This window comes from Cygnus olor, chromosome 1 (assembly GCF_009769625.2).
Source record: "Cygnus olor isolate bCygOlo1 chromosome 1, bCygOlo1.pri.v2, whole genome shotgun sequence".
NCBI classification, from domain to species: Eukaryota; Metazoa; Chordata; class Aves; order Anseriformes; family Anatidae; genus Cygnus; species Cygnus olor.
This window is the reverse complement of record NC_049169.1, coordinates 184,637,970-184,660,006: the sequence shown is the minus strand read 5'-3', so window position 1 is coordinate 184,660,006 and position 22,037 is coordinate 184,637,970. Positions and strand designations below refer to the sequence as shown.

General features: G+C 33.1%; 1 protein-coding gene across 9 annotated transcripts in view; it reads left to right on the top strand.

The window, feature by feature from the left end:
• NBEA (neurobeachin) overlaps positions 1–22,037 on the top strand; it is a 514,211-nt gene that overhangs the window by 187,353 nt on the left and 304,821 nt on the right. For 7 of the 9 annotated variants that reach the window (XM_040543716.1, XM_040543666.1, XM_040543675.1 and 4 more), the window contains 2 exons: positions 484–579; positions 15,444–15,882. In XM_040543716.1, the coding sequence (XP_040399650.1) occupies positions 484–579; positions 15,444–15,882 (535 nt within the window). The remainder of the gene's footprint in view (positions 1–483; positions 580–15,443; positions 15,883–22,037) is intronic. The other 2 variants (XM_040543691.1, XM_040543682.1) reach the window with 1 other exon arrangement.

Below are 22,037 nucleotides of genomic sequence, written 5' to 3'. Positions count from 1 at the left end.
TTCCAATTTGTGTCACATTTGCATTTAGTCATTATCTTCTAATTCATCATTATGCTTTAATTTATCATTTATATATCACTTCTGAATTTCATGTGCTTAGGGGCTTCCCATTTCAAATATAATACATGAACATGGTCAATTATGAGAAATCATATTTTTTGTGCCTTTCTGGTTATATGTTATTGTCCTGCACTAAAAAGCTGCTAGTTTCAGTGAACTATTTCACTCATGATTATCGTGTGTGTGCATATATATATGTGTCTTTTTTTCCCACGATTGTTGCTCTTGAAGTGCCCAAATAGGTGTGCTGTTTCCTATCTCTTGATACAGAACTTGTTTTCTTCCTTTAGAAATGCACTTTATGTTGATAATACCATATTTGCATGTTTCAATGAGATAGGACTTCTGTCATGGATCCACAGTGGACCAGGCCACACATGAATACTAGCTGGCTCACATTTGATTCCATGATTTTCTCCACAGTTGTGGTCATACCATCTATCCCTCACCCAAGTTTGAACCATGGATTCCTTGCCAAGTTAATTCCTGAGCAGAGCTTTGCCCACTCATTTTACAAAGGTAATATTAACATCATCTCCTAACCTGTTTGGGTGTTCTTATTTAATGTAATGTAATACAAGAACTAACTGTGATGTAATTGTTGATAAATAAGTATACGCCTCAGGTTACATGGAGATCAGACCTGATGACACCTTTAAAACTTTAACTTCCTGCCTACATTTCTCTAGGAAATCTCTTTCCCAATTTTAATATCACTTCTTTACTTACTATGAAATAAATTTTATAAAAGATCAGTCAGGAGGAGGGAATGGATGTCGAAAATTCTAGATGCTTTTGGTTTGTGGTTATTCTACTACAATATTAGGCCCATAAAGTCAGGCCTATTTTTAAAAAATATTGCATACCACATAAAGTATGTAGTATTTTTGTAGTGTTCCCTTTCCCCATATATTTTCCTGTTATTTTTCCTTCCTTTCTTGCTTTTTTTTTTTCCTGCCTTCTTGATGGTATGTAAACCTTTGATATTGTATGTACTGTGAATTATTTTATGCATGTTAGTTAATGTGCTGTGCTGTGCTTTTCTTGAAGGAGACCACTTTTGTGACCAGAGCAGCTATTACATGTTTTGGGCCTGCTTTTGTTTGTTTGTTTGTTTGTTTTAATAGTTATAATATAATGTAGAGAAAATGTTTTTCAGATGCCATTATTTGAAAAAATAGGGTTACCCAAGTGTAATTTTAGCCAAATTTGCATGTACATTTCCCCATTTATTTGCATGTACTATAATGTGAATACAGAAATATAGGTTAAAAAACATGATGAAAATGTCATTGGTATAATTTTGCAAAATCTCAATGAGTAAAAAGTTCGATTTATAGAAAGCTGAAGAGATTAAAAACTGGTTTCTGTATATAAATAATAGAAATAGTTAACTTCTTTCTTTGCTAATAATATAACGTTATATTTATCAAATCCTGTTCTGGGAATATTATGTTAAAATTTTTATTAGATCAACTTAAAAAATCACTATGTTTATCTTACATTTCTTAAATTTCTATGTGTGCTTGTAAGTATATAAATTCTAACAACTAGCAATCAAGGGTTTATGATTTTAATTAAAAAGTCTATTGTCTGCCATCTGAAGAAAAGAAATCAAATAAAAATATGTATTTTCCATCATTGATTTTGCTGATATAATATTCTTTGTTGTTACACTGTTGTGTTCGGTCCATCATTGATTTTAAAAGAAAAGCGGGGCAGGGGGAGGGATCATTTGCTCTTAGTTCAGAAGAGTACTACGGTGTTATATAGTGCTAGAGAATAAAACCCTGGAACAATTAGATCTTCCTTTCTCATCTCCTTTTGCCTTTAGAGCACATTTTTGTGTAGCAGGCATAGATATTTTCTTTTTAAACACCTTTTGCTTGAAAAATTGGAAATGGTTAGACTGCCTCAAAACTTACATTTAATTAAAAATATTTTTAAATTTAATACAATAAAAGAAATTATGCAAAATAAGTGAGATTATGTTGCTATTTGTATATTGCTTGACATTTGAAATAATGGATGTCAAAAGGAGTGGAAAAACAAATTGTTTTTCTTATCCATACAAAATAAAATGTACATAACAAAACCAGAAAAAAAAAAAAAGCCTAAAAAGAAGTCTTTTAAAAATGGAGCCAGATGTACAAAATCACCAAAATATTTCAGATAAAGATTTTTATTTTTTTTTAAGAGAAGTGTCCTCTATACTATTGTCCATAGTATTTGCTTTACCTCAAGTTCAAGTACAATATAGTTTTATTTTGATTTGTTCTTTTAATAGTTCAGTAGAGCTACAGTAATAGTGTAAGTGAGATACAGAAGAAACTGTAATGAAGAAATTGGCTTTAGAAACAAATTAGTCAATACAGGAAATTTTATCTGTAGCTATTTAAATTTATTTCTTGATATTTTCTCTTATACCTAACTGCATCTACATCTCTAATCTGCATATTCATACATTAGAGAAGAGCATTTCTGCTTTTTAAATTCTGAAGTCAGTTACTCAGTTTTGAAGGACATGAGCAGGAACTGAAAATAAAAAAAAAAATGCCAACACTGTCAGAAGAGGCTTAAAGTCAAAACCTGTTTTGTCATTTCAAGAATTTTTCATTCCAGTGACTTAGCCAATCAGTTTCTTTTTAGTGATCTGACATGCTTCCAGATTTTGGCAGAAAACATATGACATGTTAATAATATTTTATATTTTAAGATATTTTAACATATTATAGCATGATTAAATTTAACATTTAAAAGTCAATATAAGTTTTTAAAGCACAATCCTATTTATTATAAAATGGATAAAATTTCAGTTGTCACATGGAAATAAAGCCTCTATATTTTATTCATTCTGCATGACATTAATTGGATGTAAAGGGTGTGTTCTTTGACAGTCCAATTCAGTACAGCAAATTGTGTCATCATTGCATTATTGTTAGAATGGTACAAGAGTTCTTTGGAACAGATCTCTGTGAATTTAGGGAGAATGATTGGCTGCTTAAAATAAATTTTTTAGTAGATGTGCTTCACAGGGAAATATATTATACCTTTACTAATAATTGCTTGTAGTCAGTAAAATAAATTTTAATTTTTTTTAATTTTTTTTTTGCTGTGAACCAAGTATTGTTCACAAGCTATATGTTATCTTACGGTGTTTAAAGGAGAAAGAACACACCAAGGAAGAGGAAGAAAAAGGTAAACCAATGGTGTCCATTATACCATTGTGTCATTGTATTAAATGGTGTCCATTTAGCAATAAAAATGTTTTTTTCTTTATTCTGCTGTATTTTTTTCTTTGTAAGCTCACCATGGGAAGGACAAACTTGTCTCTATCTGTAGATTTACTCTTTGCCATATATTGGTCACAAGTGCTTTCATTTCTCCTACTAGTTTCTGATAAATATGAAGGGTCTGCAGTATTTCTAAAATAATCTGTGCTTAGTCTGACAAAGCAGAACTTGTAAAATCAAAAGAAATCTCACTCTTTTCTATTTAGATCATATACAGGATTCATAAAGAGGCAAAAGAAACCCTCCTTAGCTCATATTATTTAACTTCATAACTTTAGAGTTTTAAAAGGGGAGAAAGTATGATAGTTTTCTATGACATCAAAAATCTTAAATAGAACTAAATTCAGCTCCAGAGCTTTAAAAAGCACCTTGACGTGTAGTATTAATCTTCATAAAGGTATCATGGCATAGCTCAGGAAGTTTTATGAACCAGCTTGTAAGTCTGCTACATCAAGGCTTATTCCACTTGCTGCTTCAAGTGTCAGATACTGAGAAATTCCTTCGGGTACATCAACAAAGAAAAAGACATAAAATATACACACACACTACTGTTGGCTTATTTATTCTCTGCAACATCTTCATACCTCATGTTATTCATGGCTGGATGCCAATCGCATAAGTGAAGAGCTCATCTGATTCAAATGCTGACAGTTTGGCAAGATTTCAGTCAAAGACAAATGCTTGTAAGGATACTCTGGAGAAAACTTAGTCTTGCTCATCTTTTCAAAGATACACTGCTTGTTTACTACTCCTCCTTGAAGTTCAGAAACAGTTAAGACAAATCTTGGGCAACAGAATGTCTTCTGAAAGACAGAAGTTGACTTATTGGCAAACCTTTCTTCCTTTGTGCTCTACAGCTTCCTAATATTGTGAAGTCAGGTGAATCTGGTTAGAGAATCCTGAATGTGCAGTACAATTCAAGCATCTATTCTACAATAATTTATTATCACAGTCTCAGATAAAAAAGTAGGTTAGTATTCTTTTGCCTCTGAAGAGTATCTGAGCAACACAGTCCAATAAAAGTAAATGTTGTCAGACTTCTTTCTGTTCACAATACCAAAGAATTAGAATAAATTAGGCTTTTGGAATGTCAGATAGATCAGTTTTTCTGAAATTGTGAAGATTTCAAAATGGAGTCTTTGGATTGAGAATTATTGAAATGCAAGAGTGTGTAGAGTGACCTAAAATATTTCTTGGCCTAGAGACTTTTTGGTTCATCAGATTTCTTCAATTGACTGGGATGAAGATAAACTCCATAATTAAAATATGGAGTTAGAAAAAAATTGATATAGCATTAAAGTATCTTTGCCAGAAAGGGAGAGTTATTTTCACCTGACTATTCAAAGATGATAGAAAACTTACTTTATCATTCTCAGTATGTCAAGTGGCTGTGGATATTGTAGTATGACTAAAAGCTCTGTACTAGATTTTCAATTTGTATTTAGGAATCATCAGTCATATAATTTGTACTTTCTGGAAAATGTTTCTCTTTTTCCATTATTATTATTTTTGTCTCCCCTCAAGCAGTCCTAAGTGAATTGTCCTGTGGTTGTTTCTCTGGTTGAAAGTCTGGGAGACCTTGTCTGATTGTAGAAACTTAATCTGTTGAACAATTATCTAATATAGTACCTATTTTATCATGTGAAGCTTCTTCATGTATTGGTGTTTTGAGAGGGGAAAAAGAGCTAATAGAAATCTGCCACACTTAGCCAGCAGACCACAAACACTGTGGTCAGGCACATAACTGAGATCCCACATATAACAAGGCAACTATGATCTAAATGTTGCAATAACATTTTACAAATTTTCTCTACTGGAGTGGTGTAGCCAGTGAATTCTGTAACCCCCTTATTTATATCTGAAAAGAATCTGTTCATGCCTGTGCACTTGAGTAGTATATTAAGTACAGAAGTTCTGTTTTTTTTAATTAAATTTCTCACATGGGAGGACTTAAAAGACAGTTGGCTGGTTCTTTTGCTCAGTTGATCAGCATTTGTTACCAAAGCTCTCACTAGGGAGAGCTGAACATAATACATTTCTTGTAGAAGCATTTACTTAGGTTGTCCATGTTTGAAGAAATTGCTCTGCTCAATTTATTATAAATTTGCACTATTTTAAAAGCTATAAAATACACATTGAGGTAAAACATTTATTTGTTTTTAGGTATTCCAGTCTCCTTTTTTGCCTGCTAAGTGCTTATGATCCTTGAAGGACACTATTCATTGCAGTCCGATGCTCTAACAAACTCACTTTCAAAAATCTTTGGCTTTCATCTTTAGTGATAATTTCATGTGTGTATTTACTAGAGAAACAGTGTTAGAGCTTAATCTTTACTCTTGCTACTGCTGAGGAATGATTTCAAGTTCCTTGAAAAGTTTCCTTTCAAACTCAGTAGGTTGAAGGTAGTCCCAGTATGCAAAGCTACTTCCGGTGGAAGGCAGACAAGCTCCTTCTGTTTTATTTTACAAGCAAGTACACTAAGTTAACTTTAATGTCAGAGGAGGTTCAGGTCTGTGTAGGAGGGTTATCAAGACTCTGACTTCTGACTTAATGGCACAGTGGAACTTGCCAGTTCCTGGAGCCATTTTAAGATAAAATTGTAGTGGTTGAGACATCCTTAGTAGTCTTTACCTCTGTCCCTTTAGTCAACAAGAGCTACCAAATTCTACTCTTCCACAAGTAGTGAATTTAGTGTAAAATGCTAAAATCTGTATTTCTGGAATAGTAGCAACTTAAATAGCTTAGAAGACATTGTTTTCTTCTCGGTTAGTTTATCTGATTTTTCCCAAAATTGTTATGAAAATATCTCTGTTATGTCTGGAAGGTGTGGAAGTCAATACTGAAACACTGGGAGTAGCCCTTTCTTTTACTAGATAGAGGGTAATCGGTGTATATTTCGAGAGCAGAAATATCATATTGGTGGAATAAGCCTATGAAAAAATAGATGAGCATTGTGTCTTCTGTTAAAAGCAGCTAAACAGCCTTATATAAAACCAAATAACCTCTTTAAGGTATGGCTATGAATTTGAAGTAGTTTTCGTTATGGTGGGCAGGAACAGTAGGATGAGTTTTCTCAATTCTGGTCATTATTAAAGCTATACTTGCTTACACTGAAGGGTTATTATATTGTTTCAACAGTACTTCCATCTCCACATCTCCAGTAGTGGAAAGGTGTGAATGATCTTTTTTTTGCACATTAACTGGGAGCCTATAAATTCCTAAACACACAATTAATACTACACAAATAATGGAAAGATATTTTCAGTCAAAAAAATGACATTACCACTTAACATTCAGGAGTGTTTTGGAAATGAAAGTGTTGCAACAGTTCAAATTGCCTTATATCATATTGTGCAGAGAACATTGGTGTGTCACTTATCACAACACTTTATCAAAAATGGATTGGCTTTTCATCTCCTTTGATATTGCTGTCTGTATTTTTCCCAAACACTGTAAATGAACAGATTTTTAAAGGTATGTGCTGTGGATGGACTGAAAGCTATTGATTTTTTTCTTGATAGAAGTAAATATATTAAGAAGTTGCAGAAATTGCTTTTTCTTCTGAGGCAAGTAAAGCATCTTTTTTCTGATTGCTGAGTATTGTCCATTGCTATACCATTATTTGTATTCCTAGTGTAGTAGCATTCAGATTTACAGCCTATTTTTATAACACCTCTTTTGCAAAAGGACAGCAGTCTAACTACACAAACTGGGCTAAGGGACTAATTTATATTGCTTCTCCAAATATCCTTTGCCTCCACAAAGCCCTGATAAAATCTGTGGCTCCATCTTCCTCAGAATATAGTTGTCCATATGCTTTCAAGAAGTTGAGTTAAATGTTATAAGGGAAATGAATGATAATAATGTGAATGATAAAAAATTGATTTTCTGCATGCTGCTCCAGATTACTATATTGCTTTCCTGATTATATAAAATATATGCCACCTATTCTAACTGCCTCTGAGAGGAAGTATATTTTAAGATCTTGGTGTAATAATAAATACATTTTGATCAAATATTTATTACCCTTCACCCTCTACTTAAGGGATCAGAAGATACATATAGTTCATCATTAATTAATCAATCATTACATACCCATGAAGCAATTGTAATTTATATTGGTTTTGGTCAAATAACATTAACACTTTGATTTGTTTGTACAAATTACAGATGTTTTAAAAGTTCTTTTATTTTTTTCCTAAGTTTTTCTATATTTCTTAATGTAATGCTTTTAGTACAAGTTTCATCATGTCTATGGAATATTTTATTCTTCACTTATTTTTTGTGACTGGATTTTGTAACCTATGTGACAGATTTTTTGTTGTTGTTATTAGTTTTACAATAAATGTCTAAACAAAATTATCAGCTTTCCCATAGTGAGTCAGAAATACAGATATTATCATAGATAACTACCGGCTCATCTATGTTTTCGTTTTAAAATTGTAAGAAAGGAGGGTAGAAACCTGTAATATCCAACAGAGTGAGAATCACAATTTTCTTCTTTCTGTCCACCATTCTGCCATGTTCACTTAGTGTCTGTTCCTCTGATCCTTTTTTCCCCTAATTTCTTCACAGATAGTCTTTCATTATGTGTGTACTTTTTGAGTTTACACAAGACAAAAATAAAATAGAATCTGACAAAAACTAGGGAAATTCACCTACAAAAATTCAAACATGCTATCATACTGTTCCTGATTTGCATTTGTTTTTTCTTTCAAATGCAAACAACTTATTTACTCTAAAATTTATATATCTTTATTACAGCTTTACATTTTCTTAAATTTATTTTTTCTTACGACTTTTTTATTTAATTGCCTTAGTTAGCTTTGGCCTGAATAGTTGTGGGATCATTGAAATTTTGTTTGGTAACCAGGTAATCAGTCAGACTGATGTACACGTTTATTGAGCACTGAGTGAAGGAGGTTTGGTTAGTAAGGAAAGTGATAGTAAGACAGAATCAAGACTTTGATTAAAGACATTGCCTAAACAGATCAAGAGTTATAAGTCTTAAGTGACTCTTTTAATACTCTTTATTTGATCAAGGTAGAAGGAGCTGCTCTATATGCCTGCCTGAGTCCAGGATTGATTGGGGGGTGGAGGGTGGAGTGGAAATTAAGACTTCTGAGGAATTTAAGCAAACAGAATTAATTTCCAGTGAGCAAAAAGAGAAGACATGGACTTACAAGTGTCCATTTGAGAAGCTGGCTGATGACAACTCTGTTCTCTTCCATACAGGCTCTTCATCACTTACCGACCTTGAATCCCCCACCCTGTCACTTCTCCATTTCTCTCCCATTTCAGAGCCTTTTTGTTCTGGAAATGAACGCTGCAAAATACAAGCCGCTGTTAGTCAGATAACCTTGCATCAGAAATAACAGAATTCCATGAAGTACATTAGTGGGACATGGCCAAATTTGCCCATTAATGTGTAGTAGTTACATGAAGAGTAATACTGTCTAGGCTGCTGAAAGGAGTGCACATTATGTGGTTAGGCCAGGACCAGGAGGACAGGGAACTTTTTCCGTACTCTGTGATAACTTCCACGTAGAAATAGAAATGTCAATAGGACCAAAGTTACTGAGCAGATATAGAACAGCTTGGCATGCTAATGTTCTTTTTAGTGTGATCTTTACTGTTGTGCCTCAGCCTCTGAGTACATTTCCATTGCAATTCCATTTTTGGTTATTCCTTTCATTGTAATTTTAAATCAGACCCTTATTACTCTTTGATTCCATCCTCATATTTATTTTTTTAATTTCTGTATAACTGTGCTGCTTCTCATAAGTGAAAACTAGTAGATCAATATTGCTAGGAAGAACTTTTTCACCATCTCTTTATAGCCTAGAGCTTAGCCATTGAAGAGTTGACCCTACCACCTATGGGGGAAACTGTAATATCACTGCCTTGTTGGCTTGAAAGCTTTTGAGCCTGGGATGTATGCTCTCTTTAAAAATGTAGAATACTACGGAGGGGTCTGTAAAATACAGGTAATAAGGTTATAACTAGTGTCTTAGAATATCTGTACAAAAAACAACACATACATTTTCCAGTGCATGTGCAGACTGAAAAGTGGCAGCAACTCATGCTAATATTGATCCCGAAGCTTCCATTACCAAATCTTGCTATATTGCAAAAAATTGACAATGATTAGGATAATGCAACTTTCAAATGGATTTCTTCAGGAGGTGGAAACTAATATATTCAGACATATTGTAAGTGGTTAAAAATAATGATTTTCTTTTTTTTTTTATTTGGAAAATTTTCAGCTAATTTTTGTGTAGGTGTGTTTTTTAATCAAATGAAGAGAAAAAAGACCATAGGAATATATGCACATTTTCTCCATTCTTTTAAAGTAATAAAGATTTAAAACAGACTATGTTGTGATGTCATTTTTTTTATAATGGCAAAATCTTATGTTTGCTACAAACATGAAGTGTCTCATTATTTAGGTAATAAACATGGGGGGGGGGGGTTGCATTTTTTTTAGGTATTTAGAAGCAGTACAAGAACTATTTAGGTAAATAAAAAAGTTAAAACAATTACAGTACACTTCATAAATCACAAGCAAACAAGATATTTTAGGGAAAGAGTGTGATGGGTGAGGTTACCAGATATACAACATGTCATTTAGTTACCTTAAGCCCATATTTTTCCCATAATGTCATAGACGAACTCATTAGTTACAATGAAAAACAGTAAAGAGGAGGCATCTGGCTTCCAACTGCCTGTTTCTGACAGGGTTAAGATCACTAGATCTAGTAATGTTTCTGCTTTGTCTACTGACATGGCCTAGTGCTGTGGAAAACTGATGAGGTTTGCTGAAAATTTACAAGCTTACTGTCAGAATGTTATAACATAGACAGATGTAATCAGTTATATTTTTGCTTCTGTTCATGTTTAAAACTATCATTTTGCTAAGTTGTTTGAGTATTTAGAATTTTTATGAAAGCGTACATTACAGGTTTAAGATTTTTACAGGATAACAATGTGAAGTGGTGTTCAGTACTGATTCTTTATTCCTGAAGTGTGTAGGCTACAGAAGTGCTTTGACACAGAACAAATGAGGAATAAAACTTGTGGATATGCACTGTTGCAACTAAAATTGGTTGTTTTCTGTGACCCATTCTCAGGAGCTTAAAATTTACCTATAATAGTACCAATAATAATGCTGATGCAGAAGGTTTTTATAATATCTTTTCAGACATATTTTTTCTGAATTTCACAAAAACTAACTCACTAGTATTCTTATTTGAAAGACAATTAATAATCAGTTTTATCTGTTCTGAATTTATTTTGTTTTGATTTACAAAAAATAAATTTGACAAATTTTTGTTCATTTGGCTTGGTTTATGTTTTGAAAAATAAGAGTTAATGCTTTGGATATCAGCAGTTTTTAGAAGATTACCATTTGTGGTGATACATCAGACTAAGTTCAATTGACTTAGTGCAGTATATTAATATATACTGCAGTTATTAATATACATTAATATTCACTGCAGTTCTTAATACACACTGGAGACACAATAAGAAAAGTGCAAATACAAGTCTGGTTTCTGCGGAAATGAAGTATCGTTGCACTTATCTTCATGTAGACTAACTTCTCTTGTTATTCGTATTCTTAAATCATTTTAATTAGTTGTTATGGATTGTATGGAATGTCATATCTAAATTCTATATCCACAAATTTAATTTTCCTTCCACTTTTGACTTCAAATGGTGCAATTCTCTTGGGTCTTTGTAATCCCTTGTTCCCAAATGAGAATAAGAAACCTGCTGAGTAATTAAGGTAACTCCTATTTATACCATATGGAAGTTAGTTCTGTTTTTTGAACTTGCTACTCTGACTGGAAGGATATTCTAGAACCTTAATTCCATACTGATGGCTGTCACTTCCAAAACAAAATTTATTCGTAGTGGATTTGCATTCAGTTTATCTCATGCCAACTCTTCCATTTAACTTAAATCCTTTTTCCAGATTTTGTATCCTAAAAATATATGTATAATAGCTGTTGTATACCTTCTCAGTAGTAATTTGGCCAGACTGTATCAGCCAAACTCCTTTTTTTTTCTGCAAGAATGCATCACTTTTTTATGTGAGAATGTGTCTCTATGGTGGCACTTCATCTTCCTCAAATACAGCTATGTATACAGTACTCCACAATGAAACTACCAAAGCCTTTTCTAATGCCTTTAATACTGAACTGTTTCAGGACTTTTTTTTTTTTTTTTTTTTTGGTTCTTTTCTATTTTTTTATAAAAGTTTGGAATCATGTTTGCCTTTTCCATCACATCATTGTATTGGTCACTGATTACCCAGGGGTTGATGTGTCCAGGTCCTTCTTTTTGGTCATTTCCAGCTGCTGAATTCCAGTTGTTACAGGAACCTTTGTGTTAGTCACTGAATGCATAGCTTTGAACTATTTAATTTAATTTGCCCTTCTACCTTAATTCGTTCTGTTCATGAGTTTTACCTTACAACTTTGTCATCAGTAAGTTGCACTAGAGTGTACCTACTTTTCTTCCTGAAATTGTGATTAAAGTTTTAAACAAGATAGCTTCCATGGTAGTTTCCCTCTGATACTTTTTCTTTGAAACTACTTGATGGCTCCTTCCCAGTTTCTTTTTCACCTTCTATTAATTTTCAGTTTCTCCACACTAAAGTAAAATCATTTGTGACACCCAAGGTTTGCTGAATTTGACTATTTGGGTCATATTTTCTTTGACCAATAATTATTAAGGAAGCTCTTAGCTTAGTCTTTCAGCAAAGCCATTTTGTAATCTGTCTCATTCCACACCATTACTATTCTTTACTCCAAAATAAATTCTGAAATCTTGCTTACTGTTGAAGTCTTGTAGTTGTCCAGATCTTTCTTTTTCCCTTTCTTAAAAGGAAAAACTACATTTGATATTCTCCAGTCATATGTCGCTGTCTCCACTTACATCTGGGAAAAATACATTCTATTAGACCAGTAATTTCATAGATTGCTTCTTTCAAAATTGGCTTGGAGTCAGTCAATTCCCATGATTTCAATACATTTAAATAATTCTGGTTTAGTTAGAACATTTGAATTTTGTCATGGTTTAGCCTTGGCAGGCAGATAACTGCCACCCAGCTGTTTGCTCACTCTCCCCAGGTGGGATAAGGGAGAGAATTGGAAAGGTAAAAAGTTGAGATAGGGACAGTTTACTAAGTAAAGCAAAAACCATGCACGCAAGCAAAGCAAAACAAGGAATTCATTTACTACTTCCCATCAGCAGGCAGACCGCATCCAGGAAAGCAGGGTTCATCACGCATAATGGTTTCTTGGGAAGACAAATGCCATCACTCTGAAAATATCGCCCTTCTTCCTTCTTTACACCAACTTTTATTTCTGAGCATGACATCGTATGGTGTGGAATATCCTTTTTGGTCAGTATGGGTCAGCTGTCATGCCTGTGTCCCCTCCCAGCTCTTCATGCTCCCCCAGCCTCCCCACTGGCAGGTCAGCACAAGGAGCAGAACAGTCCTTGGCTCCGTGTGAGCACTGCTCTGCAACAAAAAACATCAGTGTGTTATCTCCACTATTTTCATCAAAAATCCAAAACACAGCATCATGTGAGCCTCTACAAAGCAAATTAACTCTGTAGCTGCAAAATCACAACAAATTTCCAGAACCACACTTGCATTAGTTTTACTGCCTTTAGCTTTGTGTTCAACATTGTTGACCTTAATGAAAATTGAAGTTGTGTACCCTACCTTCACCATGTAATCTACTGTCTTCTTCATTTGTATCATAGTGGACCCTCATATTACTTTATTTAGCACAGATTTCAATAAGTACCTTCATTTCACTTTCAGTAGTTCTCACTTGCTGTCCACTACTGGACTTATAATACAGCTTTCTTTGATGGCTATTCCTTTTTTCCTTCCTTGCATGTTGTTTTTTAGGCTCAAACTATATGTTTATTTTATTTCCTTTTCAGCTGTGCTTTAAATAACTGTAATAGCAATAACTGAAAGAATATTTGCTTTAGTGTTTTTATAATATGAGTCTTTTTCTCAAGGAGCAAGGATCACAGTATTTAGTTCCCTAAAGATGCAATTTTTACATTGTTTATTAGCAAGTAAGAATTAAATTACCACTCGTCTCTTCAAGCTATTCAAATCTTAATTTGAATAATCATAAAGTAGTCACAACTTCTAGTCACAATTCCTGCAACTATCACTGAACTTTTGTTGGCTGTGAATTTCTGTTCTGGTCTCTGTGCGTTTTATATTGCTGCCTCGCCAAGCAGGTAGGGTGTTCAGCACAGAGATGCAAATCCTTAAAATCCCTGTTTAAACAGGGGAGCAATCTGCTTGACCGCTTGTCCAGTCCTGCTCTTTCCTTCATTTCGCTGTTGTCTTCGGATAGATAAAGTTAAGAAAGACAAACAAGCAGAAAATTCATTAGGCTTATTCTGTGGATCAGATGTCCTTCTGTGCCAAATATAGGCAGTACTAAGTAGATACGGATTTTTTTACTTCCTGAAACAGCAGATGCTAAGTGCATCGTATGCAGCTCATAAATCTGGTTTCTACTTCCTGCTTCACAAAACAGGGCTCATGTCCATTTGGTAAGAAGTCTTTCAAGCAATTAAGAGAAAGAGAAGGAGGAAATGGTTTCAACATTTATGGCTGTTAAAAAAAGAAAACACTATTCAGGATAATGGGCCATTCAGCTTTGTGTTTTTAAAAACCTATTCTATCTATATGTTTGTCAACACTTGCAGATATGATTAGCTTTACACTAGCATATTTCAAATAAATAATCTTATATGGATTTTTTTTTTCTGTGCATGTGCATACACACACTTATGCCTCTGTGGTAAATGCATAGATATTTTACAGCTGTTTATATTACAAAATTAGTAATAAAGTATGTACGTGTTATTCAAGTCAAATTGTTGAAGGATATTTTGTTTGAAATAGCTAGATGGGCAAAGCTTTATCTATGTTCTAAAATGTTTTCCAAAATATCAAGACTTACTTCTATATCAGAACCATAAAAAAAAAAAAAAAAAAAAAAAAAAAAAAAAAAAAACACCTGTCTATTTCATACACAGGCCGGCTAAATTTTATAGTAATGCAAACGACCAAATGAAACTAAGGTAGTATGAAAATAAATTAAAAAATCACTTTGAGTGCAAGCTTTTTCTCATTAAAAATAGCCACAATCTATTGCTCTAAAAGATGTAACCAAAAAGATGAATATGCAGGTTATTCACAACTTTAGCTAACTTTCCACTAAACATATCAAATTATTCTTATCAGAATTCTTATCAACAGAAAGAGTTGTCTGTTCACTGCAATAATTAATAGACGGACACTTCCTCGGTTACAATATGTTGTAGAGCCCGTTTCAATCTGGAAATGTTCCAAACTCAACAGATTTCACTTTCCCATCTCTATAAAGCTCTGTTTATTTTGTTCTGAATGTTTGCCAGAAAGAAGTACAGAATTTTACCTTTTGTGAAGGAGGGGTTATTTAAAGAATAAATAACACCTTTTTTATTTGTATATAAATAAATTTGTATTCAATATAATCACCATGTGTGTAAAATGTGTATAATGTACATTTTAAACAAAAGGATTAAGAAAACAAAAGGTGTAGCACTTTTCTTTTGAATGCAAGCTTAATATTTGCTGACAGCAATAAAAATCCTAAAGTTTACAGTAATCCTAAAGCATAAATGGGGTTACCTTTTTTTTTTTCCAATAGTCTTACAGATGATGTTGATATGCAGTCTATATAGGTTATGATTTTTAATGTTGTTGCTGGCAGTATTCTTCTATTTGATTACTGTGTGAGTAGTGGGCTGTAATTTCTAAATGTCACTGAGCTTGCATAATGCAGCTTTGGGCTCCCTCTTACAAGCCTTTATATATGCCAAACAGCTGTTTAAACCAAAATGTTTTGTATGTAGAATGCATTTTTGCTGTAAACTACTAAGATTTGTGGGCTTTCTAAAACTTATGTTTCTGTCTTACAAAATCTACTGATTATATTTGTGGAAAAAAAAAATCAAAGTAAATTATAAATATTGTTCCAAATTTCTATTTCACTACAGAGACTCCAACTGCGTTTCCAGAAAATATCAAAGATAAAGAAACACCAACACCAGTTGAAGATATTCAGCTGGAAAGCTCTATTCCTCATACGGATTCAGGAATTGGAGAAGAACAGATGCCCAGTATTTTGAATGGGACAGACCTGGAGACCAGCACAGGCCCTGATGCTATGAGCGAGCTGTTGTCTACTTTGTCTTCGGAAGTGAAGAAATCTCAGGAGAGCTTAACTGAAAGCCCAAGTGAAATCTTGAAACCCTCATCATCAATATCCAGTATCAGCCAAAGTAAAGGCATCAATGTCAAGGAAATACTGAAAAGTCTCGTGGCAGCCCCTGTTGAAATAGCAGAATGTGGTCCAGATCCAATCCCTTACCCTGATCCTGCTCTGAAGAGAGAAGCTCAGGCTATTCTCCCCATGCAGTTTCACTCATTTGACAGGTATATGGCTGGATTCATTGTTTTATATTGATTTAATTCAGAAGTTTGAAGATAGTTTTTTTTTTGTGTGTGTTGTTATTCTTCTATTGTGATATATTAGGCTGTCCTAAAAAAAACAGCTTCATTTTTTTTTCTGTTTTACTGAAGCAGACCACATATATAAAAGTGATTCACCTTGGTTTTCTCCATCAGTAGTGAATAAAACTCTGTGACGTACTTCGGAAGCAAGCCTATTTTAAATAAATACATTAACAGTCAATTTTTTTTTTCCTTTAAAACAACCTTTTAGTGAGGAAGAGGAGTAATATCTGCTGATACAGAACAGATTGGCTGTGTAGAAATTCAGCTGAATATTCTTTCAAAGACTTAAATCTTAATTGGATCCATCACTGCACTTGTTTCCTAGTACTGAAATGCTTCAAATATGGCAAGCGGTTTGTATGGTTATAGTGGAAAACAGTTTTCTTTTAGGTTTTTAAAAAGCAAATATGCTCAAATTTTAGTGTTTAAAAATAAACTGTTGAAGATTTACACAAGGAAACCTTTGTTTCTCTTGTTGGGCTGTAGTTTCCAAGCTTCTAATGAATATAATTTTCATTAAATGTCCAGCCTATCTTAGTTACACTAAACATAGAAATTGTGATAAAATGTGCAACTGTCAACATCCTTTGGGGAGAAGGGAAACCTGTTTTATTGCAGGCTCAAACTGCAACGTGTAAAGAGCTAACACTCATGTGTGTTGATGTGATTAAATTTTCCAGTATGACAAGATCCCTGTAGTTTCTTCATAAAACTGTTAAAAAAATAATAATAATAAAAAAAAGTAAATGTGAGGAATCAAGTTTTAACTCAAAGATATGCTAAATCATGTTTCAAATCTTTAAGCAGTTGTAAAAAATTAGTTCATAATTTAGTTGCATCTACAAGAACTAAAATTCTGAAGGAAAATAAAAAATAAAAAAACAGGTATGTTACGATTTTTAAGAAAAAAATCTGAATTTACAGAAAACCTGCAAAAATGTCAGAAATGTCTTAAAGTCTTAAGAAAAAACAATATGCAGTCAATGTTTCCAACATAATGTAAACAGTAAAGTGCAAGAAAATACATGAAAAGTTTAGCATAAAAGTGAAGCGCTTTTTCATCATGAATTGCATAGAAAAGCTGATGGCTTTTGTCTGTATGCATAGCTTAGTACTGAGGCTGCTTTTCTGAAATAATTCAATAAACAATCAGCATCTGTTGTAACAGAGAAGATTGGAATGAGATAAGCAAAATGAAATGTGCCTTAGTAGCAAAGAATTTCTAACATTATTTTCTAACATTATTTTATATATACTTATATATATAAATATAAATGTATATAAATGTATATATATATATTTATACTTTTATATATACTTTTTATATTTTTATAATAATATTATTTTGGGTCTTAGAACCATATTAGAGAAGGCTTATTTAGCAAGTGCTTCATTAAGAGAATATTTTTTGTTCATCTGTCTGCATGGGTTTGATTTTAGACTGATTTCAGTGTGAAATGAAAAATACTTTTTCCTGTCTGATTAGGAGTTTTTCCTTCATCCTGTGTGAGGAGCCCTCATATTTCAGAATTTGAGAAATGCATTCTCATACTTTGAGTACAGAAATTTATGCTGACTGTAGCATTAATATCATATAACTGTAGCCACCAAAAGGTTACTTTACTGGAACCTATTCAGTTAAATTTCTACCTTGGTCATTTTAGAAAAATACTTCATTCAGAAGGTTATTAGTAATTCATAAAATGCTAAACACTTCAATTAACATGGGGGCATATCACCTCATCAGTTGTCCCTGTCACCTTTAGAGGGAACTTAACATTAAAATGATTGGAGAGATGAGTCTTATTCTGTATTTCTGAAGTATATCTTTATTAAAAAAGCATTAAAAAACACTACAAGGCTGCAGTAGGTTGACCACAACTTCTATTTTGTGTGAGCACCCACCTTAGATTCTTCTTGAAACAAGGTGACTGCTCATACATTTTGAATACTGTTATTGGTAGCTGTTAATATCAAATTATGGAATCATTTGAGAGCTGCTGCACACCTAGAGTTTACAAAGTTTTATAGGCATTCCATACTTGGATAGTGGTTGGGTTTTAAGCAATGGTTGGGGTTTAAGCAAAAGAACACCCATTGGATCAACTTTGTTAGGATATTTTTTTTCTCTTTAATAGGTCATTCTGCTATCAGATTTTGTTTTGTGAGGTAGAGCACGCTTATTATTATAACCAACAACTGTGAAGGGAAAATTGGCGAGTTCAGGCAGGTCCCACCAGATCAGGAAGTGTTATATTCTTATTGTCAATTAAATGGATATTATTGAACAGTTGGCATTGTCATAAGTATGTTAGTGTTCTTAGCCCAAATGACCTCAAATGGCTGGTTGCACCTCATGGCTGTATCACTGAATACTACCATTGTTCAGGCACTCTTATCTGTGCACTCCGCTCATGTTTTCAAAGTATTTTCTTGACCATTGTGGTAATCTTTGGAGTTAAAAGGTGGATGCCTTTATTGCTTTTCTTTTTCAAATTGCAAAGGAGAAGCAGATTGAAATACCGTGAAACTTTTTTTTGGAGGGGGGAGGAGGAACAGCTTGCATAGTATATTGAAATCTATTACTTAGAATTAATTAAAATATGAATTGAGAAAGAATCATGGATTTTAGCCTGTGATGATTTATTAACATTTTCTGTTGCCTCTAGTATCCTAATTATCATTGGAAAAATGAAAAAAAAGTTACAGCTTGGTTGTTTGTCAATGCTTACTTATGCAAATATACTTGTGTTTACTAATATAAACTAAAAATCAAATAATATATATTGCATATTTTTTAGAAGCCAACACTATGCCAGTGAACCATATTTTTGTAGGTTCTTACATTGCTGTAGTTTATGCAGCTTTTGGTACTTCACTAAGCAATGTGGCTGTTGGTCATGTTTATTCTGTCTAGGGAAAATCATAAACAACGGAGTGTATTGTTTTTGCCAGCTTTTATTTGTTTCAGTTCATTTTTTTGTTCACTTTTATACAATATACACAGTGATTCTGTGTTTATAAGCAAATCAGGATTAGAGAAATGTATTTTTCATTTCAATCAGAAGATAATCTTAGTCCTTGTGAGGCTATAGTGATTTTTATTTTTAATTTTAATTTTCTATTTGGTTGGCTGAGTGTCTTATAAAAAAAGTTATGGTAATAAATAATTACTAGAAAAATAAGAATATCTTTGTTGTTTTAAAGGCATTTCATTAGCTATAATCTCTCATTGTATATGCAGGTAAATGGCATATGAAGCAAACTCCAATAAATAGAATTGAAGTCAGGAATTCTGTTTATCATTAAATATCATGTGTTTTGCTCTGCACATTCTTTTAATTGTGCATTGCTAATATGTTCATAAAAGTCATTGCCTAATATGCTGCAGTGCATTCTTACTTAGAATTCATGCAGTTATAAATGAAATATAACAGCAGAAAATGTGTCCAACATATTTTATCAAACTGGACTTCTGTGCAGTTAATGTATGCAGCGGTTCAAGCACAATCGAATGTAAATGATGAGGTGATATTGATGAAAGGAGGGGATGGAGGTCTCGGGGGGCGCTGATGACGGATTGAACAGAAGCGGCCTTGCACCGCACGTAACTCAAGTCTGTCGTCTTCACTGCTCAAAGCCATAATGGGAGGTGGCAGTCTGAAATGAGTTGCCACGGCAAAGAGTATTATTTTTGAAATGCTTTCACACAAATCACTAGGCTCTGCATACAACTTAGTTTCATGCTTTAATGTCATCAGGAGGCACAAATTGGTGTGTCTAATTGTTTGCCACCTGCCAGCAAAATGAGCTGCCAGCCAGCCAGACGGGTTTGATTGTCTGTCAGCTATTCAATAGATTGAGAGTGACAACATCAAAAATTTCACTTCAAACTCTGAAGCTTTGAGCAGCTTTTCAGAGACCTCTTCCCCACAAGTGCTTCTGGACAACTGCATTTTTCAATTAGTTTTCAATATATTGCTGCCTTCTGCCTCATCTGTCTTAAGGTAGCTGTAATTACATTATGAGCTATATAAACAGATTTCTGGGACACAGGAGTCTGGATTCTCAAAGTTATGACATATCTTCTAACGTCAGACTGAATTCCTTGAAAATGGCATCCAGGATGACATTTTTAGAAGCAAACACAAAAGGGTTATTTCACCTGGGTTTGCAACTAATGGAGTGTAACTCACCAATAATTTCTTTTTGCATTCTCATCTTCTCTCTGACAAAAATCAGTATCTGTTATTGATTTTAGGGTTTGAGGCTTTCCTTGGTTTTTAGTCAATTTACATTTGTGCCACTAGACAACCTAGACAGTTAACATTTGTGAATTTATTTGTCCCTACCCAGTACTACACTCTAAGGTTTGCATTTGTTCCATTCTACTATTTTTCTAGTAGAGAGATTTTAGAGTGAAGCTATTTTTGAAACTGAGAGTGCTCTTGGTTTTGTATATGGTTGTTTAATTTTTTTTTCAAAATGAGATTTTTATATATTTATATATTTTTTTTCTACATGTATCAAAATTATTTCAATAGGAGGCATTTTTTCATAAGCAGAAAATCTTGAGTTCCTGGAAGTTAGGTCAATTATTTTTCCTAAGTTAAATATGTTACTCACTTTTAATGCATTATCATTTCATAAATTGGAACATTATGTGTTATCATAGTTCAATAAAGTCTTTACAAACATAATTTGAAATATTTTGAAGCACATACGTTTGAAGAATTTTAGGCTTTGTTTTGTTGTTGGTTGTTTGCTTGGTTTTTGTTTTCCCATGGAAGGTCCTTGGGGGCCAATCTTAAAGGTATTTATATGCTAGAGAAGATGGACATTTTGTGGAATCTGGTCAGGGATGGTACGTGTCCTGTCAGTTAGTATGGAGAAAAGAGGTGTTTTTAAAATACATTTAGATGCATAGCTATGTTTTGTATACATAGACTATATTTGAAAGTAATTCTCATTATCTACCTGTGTTTTAGTAGAATGAATATATATATATGTTATATGTATATATAAAACTGATGGACAGGAAGGGAAAAGGACAAGAACTGTGAGAAAAGATGCTCTGAAGGCTCAGATGGAGAAGTTCAGTAATGATCTGTTGTATTATTGCACATCTTTGGGAGATCACTGCTGTACACTGGTCTACCTCAGTCATTTAAATAAAATATCTAAATTCATACACTACACTCCTGTTATAGTCATTACATTCTCCAAAAAATTTAAAACAGATTTGCAGAAAACTAGATTTGGTTTTCTTGAAAATTTAATACAATAAAAATGAGCTATGACTAAATATGTTTTAGTCTTCTCCCAGTTTAAAAAAAAAAAAAAAAAAAAAAAAGATTACTTTTTAAAGCTCGTAAAGAAAAATAATTGGATAAATCAAAATGCCTTTCCTATGAATCAAGTGGGGACAGTTAGAGTGCTGCCTTAGACATTGCATTCCACACTACTTTGGATATCACAGAAGTTTTTTTTAAACAATGAAAAACTAATCATCAATGTGAAGATTCAGGGCTTCAACTGGGGTTCTAGTCCACTCTCAGTAGTTTTTATGATTTTTATGCAGTGGATATTGGAGTAAAAGGAAAGACTTGAGAGCTCCTCTCTCTAGAATGTATTTCCTAATGTAGTAGATAAAATATACTCCAAAGAATGAGAGGTGTGGTTTTAGATCCCGTTAGACAGAGGAGGGAGATGATGTTACATTGCCTGTATTCCTGGATGGTGTCTTAGTCACTGGTTTTCTAAACAAAACAGAGGAAAATGTGGAAGAGCATCTCTCCCTCAGCTCTTCATTTAGAACAAATTTATACTAAATTTATTAATAGGTTCAAGTCAACCAAATCTTTTCTTTTCTTTTCTTTTTTCTTTTCTTTTCTTTTCTTTTCTTTTCTTTTCTTTTCTTTTCTTTTCTTTTCTTTTCATTTCTTTTCTTTTCTTATCTTTTCTATTATTTTCATTTCTTTTCTTTTCTTTTCTTTTCTTTTATTTTCTTTACTTTTCTTTTCTTATCTTTTCTAATCTTTTCTTTTCTTTTCTTATCAAGCTGTTTTCATGTT